General features: G+C 37.9%; 1 protein-coding gene across 2 annotated transcripts; it reads left to right on the top strand.

Annotated features, from left to right (window-relative positions):
* The first annotated feature begins 1,394 nt into the window (after positions 1-1,394).
* On the top strand, positions 1,395-12,706 carry CENPU (centromere protein U). 2 transcript variants are annotated; one of them, XM_053940067.1, is made up of 12 exons: positions 1,395-1,484; positions 1,608-1,679; positions 3,056-3,173; positions 4,568-4,697; positions 5,002-5,092; positions 6,184-6,256; positions 7,277-7,394; positions 7,775-7,853; positions 8,889-8,936; positions 10,250-10,311; positions 11,508-11,664; positions 12,331-12,706. In XM_053940067.1, exons 2-12 carry the CDS (start codon positions 1,629-1,631, stop codon positions 12,466-12,468), a joined length of 1,065 nt encoding a protein of 354 aa, XP_053796042.1. In that variant the 5' UTR covers positions 1,395-1,484; positions 1,608-1,628; the 3' UTR covers positions 12,469-12,706. The 2 variants fall into 2 exon arrangements, with proteins under 2 accessions (XP_053796042.1, XP_053796043.1); XM_053940068.1 differs by having other exon boundaries at positions 1,611-1,679.
* The last annotated feature ends 41 nt before the right edge of the window (positions 12,707-12,747 follow it).

Here is a 12,747-nt window from a genome sequence, read left to right on the forward strand (position 1 = left end):
CTGTGATGTGTTTGTTTATCAAGGAAAAATGCTGCTGACTAGCAAGCCCAGGTGTAATATTCTAACTGACAAGCTGTAAAACTCCACTGCTACAGACATACTAAATACAGTATAAAGGCTGGTTGTTTACACTTTTGCTTTTGGAAAGTGACTTTTTATGTTTAAGGTGTTGGCCAATATTTGTAAGAAAAGGATGCTGTTGTATGTAATTTTCTCCTTCAGTACATTACTTAACAAGCAAATCTTTACTTCTATTTTTGTCTTTTTCTTGGCAGTTGTGTTCTTACCATCACCTCAAATGACTTCAGTGAAAAGTGGAGTTTTCTGAAACTGTGCCTGGGTTGTAGTGGGTTTCCTTATTCCTGCCCTCACATTTAGCTTAAATCAGGGGTATGGTTTGAGAGCTTTCAGGGATGGAGTTACCAGACATGGGGAGAGGACGCACCACCACCTGGACACTATTTAAAGCTCCATGTGAATATAGATGTCAGTGCAAGATGCTAAGCAAACTTCTGATCCTATTCACTGTAGAGTTTCTCCTCTTAATTTTGTATGTTCCTTTACACATTTCTTCCATAGTGAAGGAAACCTAAACCGAATTTGTCACTTACTCAGTAACATACTCAAATCTGTGTGCATGCTGCTTGGAAAGGCAGGGAAGTGTCACCACACATCTCTGACTGGAGATAGCTGAGAGATGGATGAGAACTGGATCCAAGGTTTGTGTTCTTAACAACATTCTATTGAAGAAACCTTTCTGGAAAGCCATCTATCACTACAGAACCAAATTTGTACTGTATTATTTGTGGCTCATGGGGCTAGGTGCTATAGCCAGCAAAATAGAAGGCTAAAGAGAGTTTACCACCTCTTAAGCCTGAAGTGTCTGTTTCACTGTTTTAGCTTATTTGTCTGGCTAAAACCATAAGGGTGCGTGTAGGTGTCAGTGTCGCCACCGCCAGTGTGGCAGTCCTTCCAAATGACAGGGCTTGACAAATTGCTGTATCTCCTCTTAACAATTTAATTGCCACAGATGGAATTTTAAGTTTTCAAGCTAAAGCCTACTCTGTTTTTTTTCTTTTATGCTGTGTAAATTCATTTCTTAACTGTTTGTGACCGTAGCTTTCACTTTTATCTTTGCAGAAGCGATCTCTTTCGCTTGCTTTTCCAGATGCGCAGCGTCAGTTTAGGGAAAGGGAGAGGGGAAAAAACAGGGAAGTTCTTATGGTTTGTTTTTTGTATTTAATCAGAGTCATTAAGAGAAAATACGGAGGAGCGTGGTGGTTAGGTGAACTCCTGGGAACAGTGAAAGGGCTCCCGGGCAGCGGTGTTGTGGCGGCGCTGTCCCGCTTGCCCTTCCGGCCTGGCCGCTCCTCCCCGCGCCTCCCCTTCCTCCCGCCGCCGGCGCGCGCGGTTCCAAAGGCGGCGGGCGGCTGGCCTGAGGGGCCGGGCCGGGCCGGCGGGAACGGCGCTTTACCGCTTTTGAGGTGAGCTGAGCATAACAGCTTGAATAACAAAGATTTCCCGTTCTCTCCAAGTACCGACACGGAGAAAGCGGAGTTGTATCGGGGACAATTTTTCACTAACTTCATCCTCGGTTTTGTATTCAGCAGCATATACTGAATAGTGAAATGTCCTCAAAGAAGAAAATAAAGAAGAATAATACCAGCTATAAGCTAGAGGTAAGTTTCGTAGGGCAGAATTCAAACAGTCAGTGTTTTGGTTTTGTAGAGTGTTAAAGGAGGGCAAGGTGAAGGGCCTTGAGGGGAAGCCGTGTGAGGAGTGGCTGAGGTCACTTGGTCTGTTCAGCTGGAGACTGAGGGGAGACCTCATCGTGGTCTCACCTTCCTCACCGAGGGGATTGCAGGGGCAGACATTGATCTCTTCTCTCTGGTGACCAGTGAGGGGACCACATGGGGTGGCCTCAAAGGTTGAGGTTGGATATTAGAAGTTCTTCACGCAGAGGGTGATTGGGCACTGGACCAGGCTCCCCAGGGAAGTGGTCACAGCACCAAGCCTGACAGAATTCAAGGACTGTTTGGACAGTACTCTCAAGCACAAGAGTAAGAGTGTGACTCTTGGGGTATCCTGTGCAAGGTCTTGTGGGTCTCTTCCAGTGCAGGATATTCTGTGATTCTGTGTTGTGTTACTGTGCAGTCAGGGCATTGTCTCTGGAGGTGGATGCACAGGGGTTAATGCAGAGTTTGCTGTGCACTGTGAACTGCTGTGCAGTCCCTGCTGGGCAGGCTTGAGGTACTGATGTGGAGTTTTCTTTTTTCCTTTTAGGAGTAGCACAAAATGGACCATTGACTTTCAAACGGGCAAAAGTTTAAAAGCAATCTCATAAAAGAAGATTTATAGGGGAAATAGTTGGTATTTGATACTATAATAGAAATGCTGGGGCACTGCTAAGCACTGGTAAAATAAAAAAGCTCCAGAGGTCAGTCTTTTCTGGTTATAATTTACCCTACAGGTATACACAGAAATTAGAGAGGAAAGTCACTTGTGCATTTTGTGAATGGCTCACAACTGTTTCCACAACTGTTTCATAAACTAGTGTCATTCTTCTTTACCCTTCTGCTTTACAGAATTGTCTCTGTAATCCTTGATTTATAAATTCCATTTTTTTTATAAGAAGTTACTCTATAGCTTTTCAGTTTCTTAAGATGAAAGTAATTAAATTGGACAAGGGTGGAAATTTATGTGATATAGAGATGAAAGAACAAATATTTTAATGCCTGAAAAGGAAAAGACTACAAATCATAGAAACTAGGTATTAGAGTGTTTTAAGATTTGTAAGCTTCTACACTTTTATGAAATAAGACAAAGCTTGCAGTAGAATACCATATTAAATAGCAGAACAGAAACATTTTATACCATCACTTCTTTTATGGGAAAAATCTCATAGCCTGAGACAAAAATATACTTCAAATCCTGATGTCATAGCTTAGGAGTCAATATGGTCCTAGCCAAATATTCTTGACATTTATTGTCACATTTAACCTGTTGTACATTCAAAGAGCTGGGTAAACTGGCTGTTAATTTCATATCCATCCAGGAGCACAAAGCTGACTCCAGTCTTCGGTGGAAATCACTTCCGCTTGAGGAACCAGATGTTTCAAGGATATTGAAGGTAGCAGAAACAAATCAACTTGAGGAACTTGATGATTCCTTTGGTTAGTATTATCTTGAATGTCATTTAATGTATGATTTTCACAAACCAACCACATGGACAAAATACTTGAGGTGCTTACTTAGGAAAAGGTTTTGGTTCTTTGCAAGAGAAAGTAATGGAGAGGAGAGACAGATGGGATTTCGTGTTATTTTCTGTAATTTAGGAAGTAACAGGAATAATGCTGTAGTATGTGCAAATAAAAGTCAGTGGAAAATACTGGCTATGCCACCTTTATAGTCTGAATGGTAGAATTTCATACATCATAATATTGCAGTGTGTAAGAACTTACAGTTAAAAACCAAAGTTCAGTATCTTAACTTCTTAAATTGCACAAATTATGAAGTGACATTTTTGCTATTGTAAGAGTATTCATGGTAGCAGACTTGGACATTTGCAGGGGTGTTTTTCTGCCACTTTCAGATGTTACTTTAAAAAATAATGTATAACCATACATTTTTGGTGAAGGATTAAAATTACTTCCATGCTTTATATTGGAATTGTGTAATGAGGCCTCAATACCCAGGAAGAGAATCAATTTAGATGCCATAAATGCTTCTCTGTGTGGAGTCCTCTGTTGTATTTATCTGGGTTGTTTTTTTTTTTTTTTTAAACCAGTGTATAATTAGAAGCTGTAGAGAAAATGTTAAGAGCTATTTCTCAACTGTAGTAGTTATTACTCTGAGAAAACTATGGAAATATAAATGTGGCTTAGGAACAGCATTGACAATGAGCTATAAAAACAGTTTAGCAAAAAGTTGTTTGTACAGCTAGGCTGCAAAATGAAAAGCTTTTTCCTTATTTCTGTGGTGTGTGTTTAGACTGTAAAAAGGATGCCCACTGACACAAATGTAAACTAACACAAAAGTTTTGTTTCAGTGTGCTTGAAAAAGAAATTTATACTGTGGAAGGCATGCTAAAACCTAAATTTTTCAGAGTTCTAACCTATTTTGGTAGCTACCTTCAAGAATTCTACATTTACAAATATTCTGTAGAAGCAGTGATTGCCTTCTCGTAACATTCACTAAAGTAGCTTAAAATCTATATTAAAAAAAAAGAAAGTAGTTGTTTGAATGTGTAGAATGTTTACATATGCCGTAGCAAAGAGAGACTTGAAATAAACTGTACCAAGTATTTTGCTTGCTCTATGCCATGTGTACATGCTGAGCTACCTGTGGTTTGGGTTTGTAAAGACATAGCAGGCAGATGGCTACAAAAACTATAAAATCTTTCACTATATATTTTTTCATAATCCTCAAATAATACTTGTAACAAGAGCTTGCATTCTATTAGTTAGCAAACCACAAATATTCTAACTAAATGCTTAATGGGTGGCAGTGCTCTTTGTGTTAAAAGATGGGAGCAGTGTTCATACAGTTTATTTTTTGTTCTTTATAGATCACCCTTTGCACAGTACTGCTGTGGATGCTTATGGAGAGGAACATTCACAAAACGAGGCACTCAGTCGTGTTTCAGCACCACAAAGGCAAAATACAGACAGACGGTCTGGTGGAAAAAAAAAAAAATCGTGAGCATTCAACTTAATCTTTAGATTTTTAGATTTAAAGGGGAAGGTGTTCTACTTAAATTGTATGTAACAAAGAAAATTAGTTTTAAAATATTTTAATTAAAATTTTGGTATATTTCACATATGTTAAATCAAATTTTGTTTAAATCCGAAATTGTCTTGCTATTTAATTAAAGCAAGAGCTTTAATAGTACTCGTATGAGACATAGCTGTACAAAATGTTTCCCAAAGCACAAGGTTTTGTATATATGGTTGAAGATCATCCTTCCTCAGAGGGTACTAGTATATGTTTTTCTTTTCCCAGTAAAAAACCACATCACTCAAAGCCCTCCAATGGTGATATTCAGAAATTCAACACAGCTGGTGCTGGAGAGGAACCCCTTGAGGAGACTGTGGTACCGAAAAAGTTTCATGATTATTATCAGTCAATTTAATTTTAATTTACTTCATGCCATGCCTGCATTAGAGGATGGGGGGAGAGAAAGACCTTCCGTTTGTTTCTCAGTACTTAATTGTATCCAAAATAATCAGTCCTCAGAGTATTCCAATGAGGTGGCCAAGTGAAATTCTTAAAGCTACAAATCATCACGTCAACAAGGAATATAACAGCCAGGTGTTCCTGGATCCTGTAGCCTCTTGCTACAGGAGTCTCTGGCTCATTTGGGAGTATATTCTTTCCTTTTTTCAGTTATCTTCCTTGTTTCTGGAATATATGTTCTCAAGGAATGGCATACTAGATGGAACATGAATCCTTTGTACTTGTTTGATATTGAAGCAAAATGAGTTTATGGAAAAAAGAATATTGATAAAATTAATTTTGAAAATGTGTTAGAATTAAAAGCCATTCAGTCTTGAATGAGTGTTTTTGAACACTTACGCCACAATTAGTGTAAAATGCTTTTGGCCCACTTAGCTGCCAGACATACAGCAGGAATCAACTGTCTGCAGGCTCAAGAAAGTAACCTATGATAAAAGAAGCTGTGCAGTAGTTGGAACAAGAGTTTTTTATGTATTGAAATTTATTGGAATTGTACACTCAGTACAGAGCGTTAGTCTTTCATCAGTAGGCTGGATGCATGCAGCACTTTTGTACAAGTGCTGTTGTGGTGTCACAAAGTAGTCGAAGTAGAGAAAGGATTGGGTCAGAATGTGGGTGAAAAGGAGGGTGAGCAGGCACTGTTGGTCAGAGAATTGTTAATCCTGGTCAATGACTGTGCTGAACCAAGGGTCCTTAAGCTTCTTAGGATGTCTGCAGCCCTGCTGCCTGGCCAGTGGCTGACAGATCGGTGGCCAGCGCGGTCAGGCACCCACTGTCCCGCAACAGGGTGACCACTGGGCTGGGACTGATGGAACAGGCCAAAGGAAATGTTGCTGATGATTCAGTCAGGAAATGCTTTCTGAATTCTGCCTAATTGTCATCTCTCAGGAGTTTAGATGAGTAAACCTAGGGTTTATTCTGGAAATTAATGTGCTTTTCATCTCACAGAAAACTCCGAATACTACTCAATTCCAGGCAGAAAAGGAGCAGCCTTCAGATGAGAGCACATCAGATCCTTCTGGTAAAGTACACTTTTCAGAACTCCCATATAGCTTTTCTTCATTAAAGATCGAAATTTTTCAATAGTTTTCATTTCTGGAATGTAGCAACAGAGTGCTTCTAGAAATGGGAAGTTTTAATTTCAGTTTTGGTATAGACCCCTGTTTGATCCTCATGGTTTGCATCCCTAGACTTGCCTATTCCTCTCCTGAAGGGGTAAAGCATAGATGTGCATTATACCTCTAAGTCAGCCTGGTTTCCTTTGGAGGGAAGCCTGGAGCTATGGCTATGAAGCTGTAGGAGGTGTCAGTACATCCCTTGGTCTGGAAGCCTGAAGCAGCAGCTGTGGGGCTGAACTTGGAGTGCCCGTGACTGCAGCACAGGCGCAGCTGTCGGTGTAAAGACCCTTGAGACAGGGAGCTCCAAGACAGTGGCATTTTTCAGTAGGAAGAAACTGTCCCTTGTGTCATCTTGCTTCCTTTGAACAGAACCCCATGATGTTTTAGTACTGGATTTACACTGGGGAGTTTGTGAAGAAACATGGGTTAACTTTCCGTGGAATTGGTTTATAATGCTATTGCAAAGTTTAAAGAAATGCATTTGTGTATAGTGGGTTTTTGAAACATATATGGTATTAATAAAAAAATGTATATAAATATAAAAGCTCATGATTCTTTGAGTAATGTAAGGCAAAAATTCAGGCTAATAGTTTTTTAACACAAAAAAAACCAAGTCTACATTACACTATGTAGTTTATTACTTAGTTTACTGATGTGTTCCTTGGCTTGCCTGAATCAATAAAGAATAAGAATTAAGTTACATATAATTGATCATCCCAGTTCTAAGCTGTTCCCAGGCAAATCTATCAAAGTTACTCAGGCAAAGACAGATGAAATAATTAGAATATTCCTCTTCTCAAATTTCACGTTAAAATACTCATAACTTGTAGATGGTTGTTTTGATGATGGGCACAAAAGTTTTTCTATTGTTTTATAACATGTACCAGAATTGTGCAATGCTTATGTTCATTCTGTTCTTCCAGTGGATAGCCCACATTCTGTACAGGTTTGGTGTCCCAAAGAGCTGAAGAGATCTCTTAGAGATATTACGGAACTGGATATTGTTCTGGCCGAAGTTGAGAAGATAGCAGAAAATTACAGGTAAATATTCTGCTTTTCCATGACTGGATATTCAAAGTTTTAAAAAGAAATATCTGTGCTCTTGCTAATGGTCTCTCCTTTAGGGAATCAGTATTTCATAGTTACATTCTGATGTTAATGATAATTAAGTATCTGTGATACAAATGTTCCTGAACATGTGAACTTGACATGGTCTCCAGGGATTTGATATTTTTCCAAACAACAACAGCACATCTCAGCTGGTATTTTTCAAGCTAGAAATTAAGCTATTGCTAGTATATGAAAGAACTGCATTTGTCTAGCTGCTTAACTTTGGGCTTTATTTGTTACTCAAAGGAGGGGTTTTGGATGAGATTTCCCCTTTATTAAACCAAATATGTTTTGTCCCTCGACTTCTCCAGACAAAGCATAGAATCAAACATTTGCAGAAAGGCTATCAGTGACTTTTCTTCTGCTTTCAAGGATCAAATCACTGATCTTGTAAGTACACCAGAGATAAAATCAGTTTTGTGGTCAAAATACCTATGGTTTTATATTGCCCTTTACATGTTCGTTTTACAAGCTGCAAAAGTTTCCAGTCTTTTGTTAGTATAAGTAATGTGAAAATACAATTTGTTGTGTGCAGGTTATGATTGGCTGCCTCTGTGCAGGCTTTCACAAGAATTGCCTCTAGACACAGCACTGGGGTCATGCAAGTACTTTGCCAAATTGTCACCTTTTGAGAATAGGGAAGCATCCAATAATCCTAAAATGTTGGTCATATTTAAATCATTATGTAGTAAAACTGGTGAGCTGCATAATTTAAATGAGCATACAGCTATGTCACTGTTTTCAAAGCTCATTGACTAGAGTTTTAAAAGGTGAATTTAATTTTTCTGCTGTCTCAGTGACTTCTTAGGAAGGCCTCTAACATATTCCAGGGGAAATCATCCTTTTTTAATTAACATTTTGAACATAACTGTAAGTGTAAGATATTCAAGAACCACTGGACACAATCCTGTGCCATGTGCTCTAGGATGACCCTGCTTGAGCAGGGAGGTTGGACCAGAAGACCCACTGTGGTCCCTTCCAACCTGAGCCATCCTGTGATTTATTGGCTGGAAAGATTAAGGTGATTATGATAAGTAAAATGAACTCAGAACTTCGCAGGAGTTGTGCCAAGTACAATGGCTGAGTACTAAAGCTACAGTTATGAGTGGTTCATTAGAAGTAACAAGTGTTGGAATTACCAGATTTATACATCTGTATAAAGATATAGAAAAATTAAGGTAGGTATAGGAATTGGTATAAGGAGTATTATTTGCACTAACTCCTTTTGTGCAATAGTTTTCCTCTGGCATGAGGAGAGAGGAAAGAATCAGTACATAACCAGTGATGTCCCTTTGAACCAGGGTTGTTTTTTTAAAAAAATAAAACCCCAACTTTTTATGTTATTCCAAAGTAATTCTTGCAACCATGTTTTAGGAGGATAGTGATGAGCTCAACCTGTCAACCTGTAATTCTTCTTTTCTGTAGATAGCAGGAGTCCAGGAATTAAAGAATATGAAGAAAAAAAATGCTAAGGTAAATACATACCTATCACTAGATTGTAGAGCATACCGTTGTGGCATTGAAATGTCGAGAACTTGACTGGAAGAGACAAAATAATTTACAGAAAGGTGTACTGTACTCAGACTCAACTGCACAAACAGAGGTTAGGGAACCACACAAAGTTGTTTGGAAAAGATCTGAGTAAATGTTGTGGATTGCAAACTGTTATATTGTGTAAAAAGGAGTGCACATTAGGATGGTAAGATCTATGCATGTCAGTTACTCTTTTGACTTTTTGGTATATTTTTTTTTAAATGAGTGAGGCCTCTGGAGAGCCAGTTAAGTAATGAACTAACCTTAAAGAAACATAAATGAATATAAAATCTAGGAGAGCAGCAAAGATAGCAACCTGTGAGGATAGAATGGGATTGCTTAATTTAAAGAAGGGAAGACTCAGGCAGCTGCATTCCCTAAATAGATGCAGAGTTTTTGTTCAGAGGAAGACAGTTCCTCTCTTCATTTATAGCAAGTAGGAATTTGCTGACTATGCAATGGGAATGTTGACAGAAGGAGGCACTAGTGTAAGGGCACAAAAACATTGCAGTGGTTTTAACAGGGAGAGGTGAATGCCCTACAGAAGAGAGATTTAAGAGCAGCTTAGGCACTCTGTGGATTTCTGCCCAAATTAACATCTGCAAAATTTTCAATGTCAAAATAGCTTTAACAAATAGTCAACATAAAGCTTATCCTGGGAAGTAGCAATTAATATGCTAAAGTCTTGTTGACTTGGGGTGATATGGTAAACTGCTCTGCATGTAAAATGAGAGTCTTAATACACACCTAGCATTGACATCCACTCAGATTTATCCTTAGTTGGCTTCTTAGACATTTGTTTAAAATTAAATTTTTAGTTGCTAAATTTAAATTTGTGATGAATTTCGAGTGTTGGTTTTTTTTTAATTGTATGTTATATTAAAGAAAGCTTACTTGGTTATGGCAGTCATCCTGAACATACATTCATGTTATTTTTCATTTTTAAACCTAAAATCTCCTAGAGTTCATAATGTTTGAAATTAAAAAGTCACAAACTCCTTTTGTATGCTTGTAAATCCAATGTTTCTTAAGAAAAATTTTGGATGGAGATTAGAGTTTGACATTTTAAACAGCTTTAAATTGTTTCAAATATAGATGTAACATATGGCAGTTTATCAGGTCTGGTATCTTGGAATCTTGCACAATGACAACCAGTGTAAAACCTCAGAGAAATAAAAGGCAGTGAAATTTGAGTTGTTTGCCTTTGAAGTTTTAGAAACTGCTTTACAGACTTTGCTCACTGTTTGTTTCAGGCAATAACAAACATCAGAAAGAAAAGGCAGCAACTGGTGCAAGTCAGAGAAGAGCTAATTGGGTGTGTTTCTAACGATGCACAGTAATAGCCTGAAGAAGTTAAAGAGTCTGGTATTTTATAACTCAGAAGGGAAAGTAACTTTTTTTGTTTTCTCCTTTTATTTTGATGAAATTACCACTGTCCTGCTTTTTGTTTTTACAAAAGCTTGTGATAACCTCTGCTTTACATATTTCAGTTGTCTAGACAGTGATTCTTGCAAGTTCTCTTAGCTAACTAGATACTGGGAGGGTGTTTCACAACATATGTTCATAGGAAGAACACCAGTGTTAGGATTTGAATTTGCAAAGGTGCTAGATCATAAATTACAAAGGTAATTCAGAGGACTTCTTTGGTTTTGAGGTGGGAGATCGTATTTCACCTCTGCATGTGGCCAGGGGTTGCTCTTAGTATGTGGTTTATTTCCTTCTCGTGTGGCCACACAATTCCCCTTCTCTAACTTGGCATTAATCTTAAGTGTCATTTAGATACCCAACACAGGAATTATGTGGTTGGAAGAACCATTAGACTTCCCCGGATCCCTTGGGTTGGTAGTGACAAGCTTTATACTGAAGCTGCATTTAACATACCCTGTAACTTACCCTGTAAGGTAACATTGTAGGGAACCATGGGCTTGGGTCCACAAAAACAGGGTAAAAACCTTTTCTCTATGGCCATGAGAGGTGTTTTTCTTTGTACTACTATGGACAAACTTTTTTCAGAGAACTATTTGAAGACCCTGAAAACTGTCTTCACATTTTTATGTGTTGTGTTTTAATCCTTTGATAATTTTTTTCCTGCAACCCTGTTGTATGAAAATCACTGTTACTCAGTTTTTAGAGTGCTACTTTAATGGATCAAGCACTCCAGTTTATTTAGCAGAGGTGTAGGTAATTTGTAGATCATGAACAACTGAGCTTTGCAGGCAGGGGTGCGCAGAAGCAGAATACTTTGTATTTAAGAAACTACACTTCAAAAACCTAAATGCTTAAGAAAGAGTGGCTGCATTGTCAGATGCAAAAGAGAGGTTTGGGTCTTTTTGGTGGATTTGGACTCATGCCCCTGTTTAAGTACTATGCTTGTTCTACCTAAGCACTATTCCATAGTAACCTATGATTTGTATTTCTGACCAACCTTTTAAGAATTCTTTCAGAGGAAATAGGGTCATAGTTATGCAATAAATATGCAGATGTAAGCATCAAAGTCTTGATCTTTTTCAGAGCTGAACCACAACTGACACAATTACAAAGAGAATATGCTGAGTTACAGGAAAGGAAATCTTCCTTGAGGCAAACAATTGAATTAATTACTGATTTAAAGGAGCTACAGCAAGACTGTTTGGATTATAGAGAAGAAAACCCAAAAGAAAAAGTAGTAGTAAGTACATATTCTGCATGTGTTTTGGTTTTCTAAGTGTTTTTATTTTAATTTTTGGAATTTATTTATTAACGTCTCTTAAGTAGCAGTATTTTGTTAATTGTCTTTGTGGAAGCAGCTTGAGAATCACTGCTGAACTTTACTGTAGTATCTCTTGTTCTTTTGGTTGCATATTAGAAGTGTAGTATTTCAGAGAAGATTCTGCTGCCTTGATCTCAGTATCCAGGGATTCAAAAGACAGAGAAATGAAACAGTTGTCCTTAGTTGTAACTTTTTTATAGAAATTGAATACTAACAGTGGGACAGAAGTAATTAATTGTTTGTGTTGTTATTGTTCAAAAGCAGGAGAAGCTCTGGCACTTCCATGTAAGATATTTAATGCTGAGAACTGTGCTGGTATGTCATGACCAGAGTAACTTCTCATGTAGCTTTAGAACCTGTTCCTGTTATACCCAGGACCTGCCATGGTATCTTCTGTGGACAAGGCTTACACACCTGCCTTGTGTAAGGGAAATCCTCACATTTCAGAAGACACTCTAATTTTGGCTGTTGTTCACTTTTAAAGGTCATGTTGTTCCACTTCAGAGGAAAAATAAATACTGGTATGTAAGTTATATTTCCAAAAGTTAAAAATGTTGCCTTGTAATTTTATTTCCTTATCAACAGTATGGAACTTCAAGCCTCCCTGCTCTTCTGGTGGAGTCTCGGAGAATTCTAGGAGCAGAAAGGCACTTTGAGAGTATCAATATGAAACTGGAAGAGGCTCTGGCTGTACAAAAAGAACAGGAATCAAAGAAAAATTAAGTGTCTTTTTAAGACTTTCAGACATTCAGTAGGGACAGTTATTAGAATTGTCAGTGCTTAAAGCTTGTTTAATCATTGTTACTCTATTTTGTTTCAGTGTTTAAAAGAAGTCAGCAACTTAGATCTTGTATCTTTTTATAGTCCAATATCAATGAAAGGAAATAGTGATCACAGTTAATAAAACTTCCTTACTCTGAACAATGCTGGGTGTTAATCTTTTCCTATTAATGCAATCTTGAGAGGAATATATTCATAAAGAGAACACAGACTCTGGTTGAA

The sequence above is a fragment of the Vidua chalybeata genome, chromosome 4 (assembly GCF_026979565.1).
Source record: "Vidua chalybeata isolate OUT-0048 chromosome 4, bVidCha1 merged haplotype, whole genome shotgun sequence".
In the NCBI taxonomy this organism is placed as follows: Eukaryota; Metazoa; Chordata; class Aves; order Passeriformes; family Viduidae; genus Vidua; species Vidua chalybeata.

What these genes read in the sequence shown, in the direction of transcription:
- CENPU (XM_053940067.1), top strand. Translation starts at nt 1,629, where the DNA reads ATGTCCTCAAAGAAGAAAATAAAGAAGAATAATACCAGCTATAAGCTA. An exon ending in TGAAGAAAAAAAATGCTAAG is followed by an intron (nt 8,937 to 10,249) that starts GTAAATACATAC and finishes TGTTTGTTTCAG; the next exon opens with GCAATAACAAACATCAGAAA. An exon ending in ACCCAAAAGAAAAAGTAGTA is followed by an intron (nt 11,665 to 12,330) that starts GTAAGTACATAT and finishes CCTTATCAACAG; the next exon opens with TATGGAACTTCAAGCCTCCC.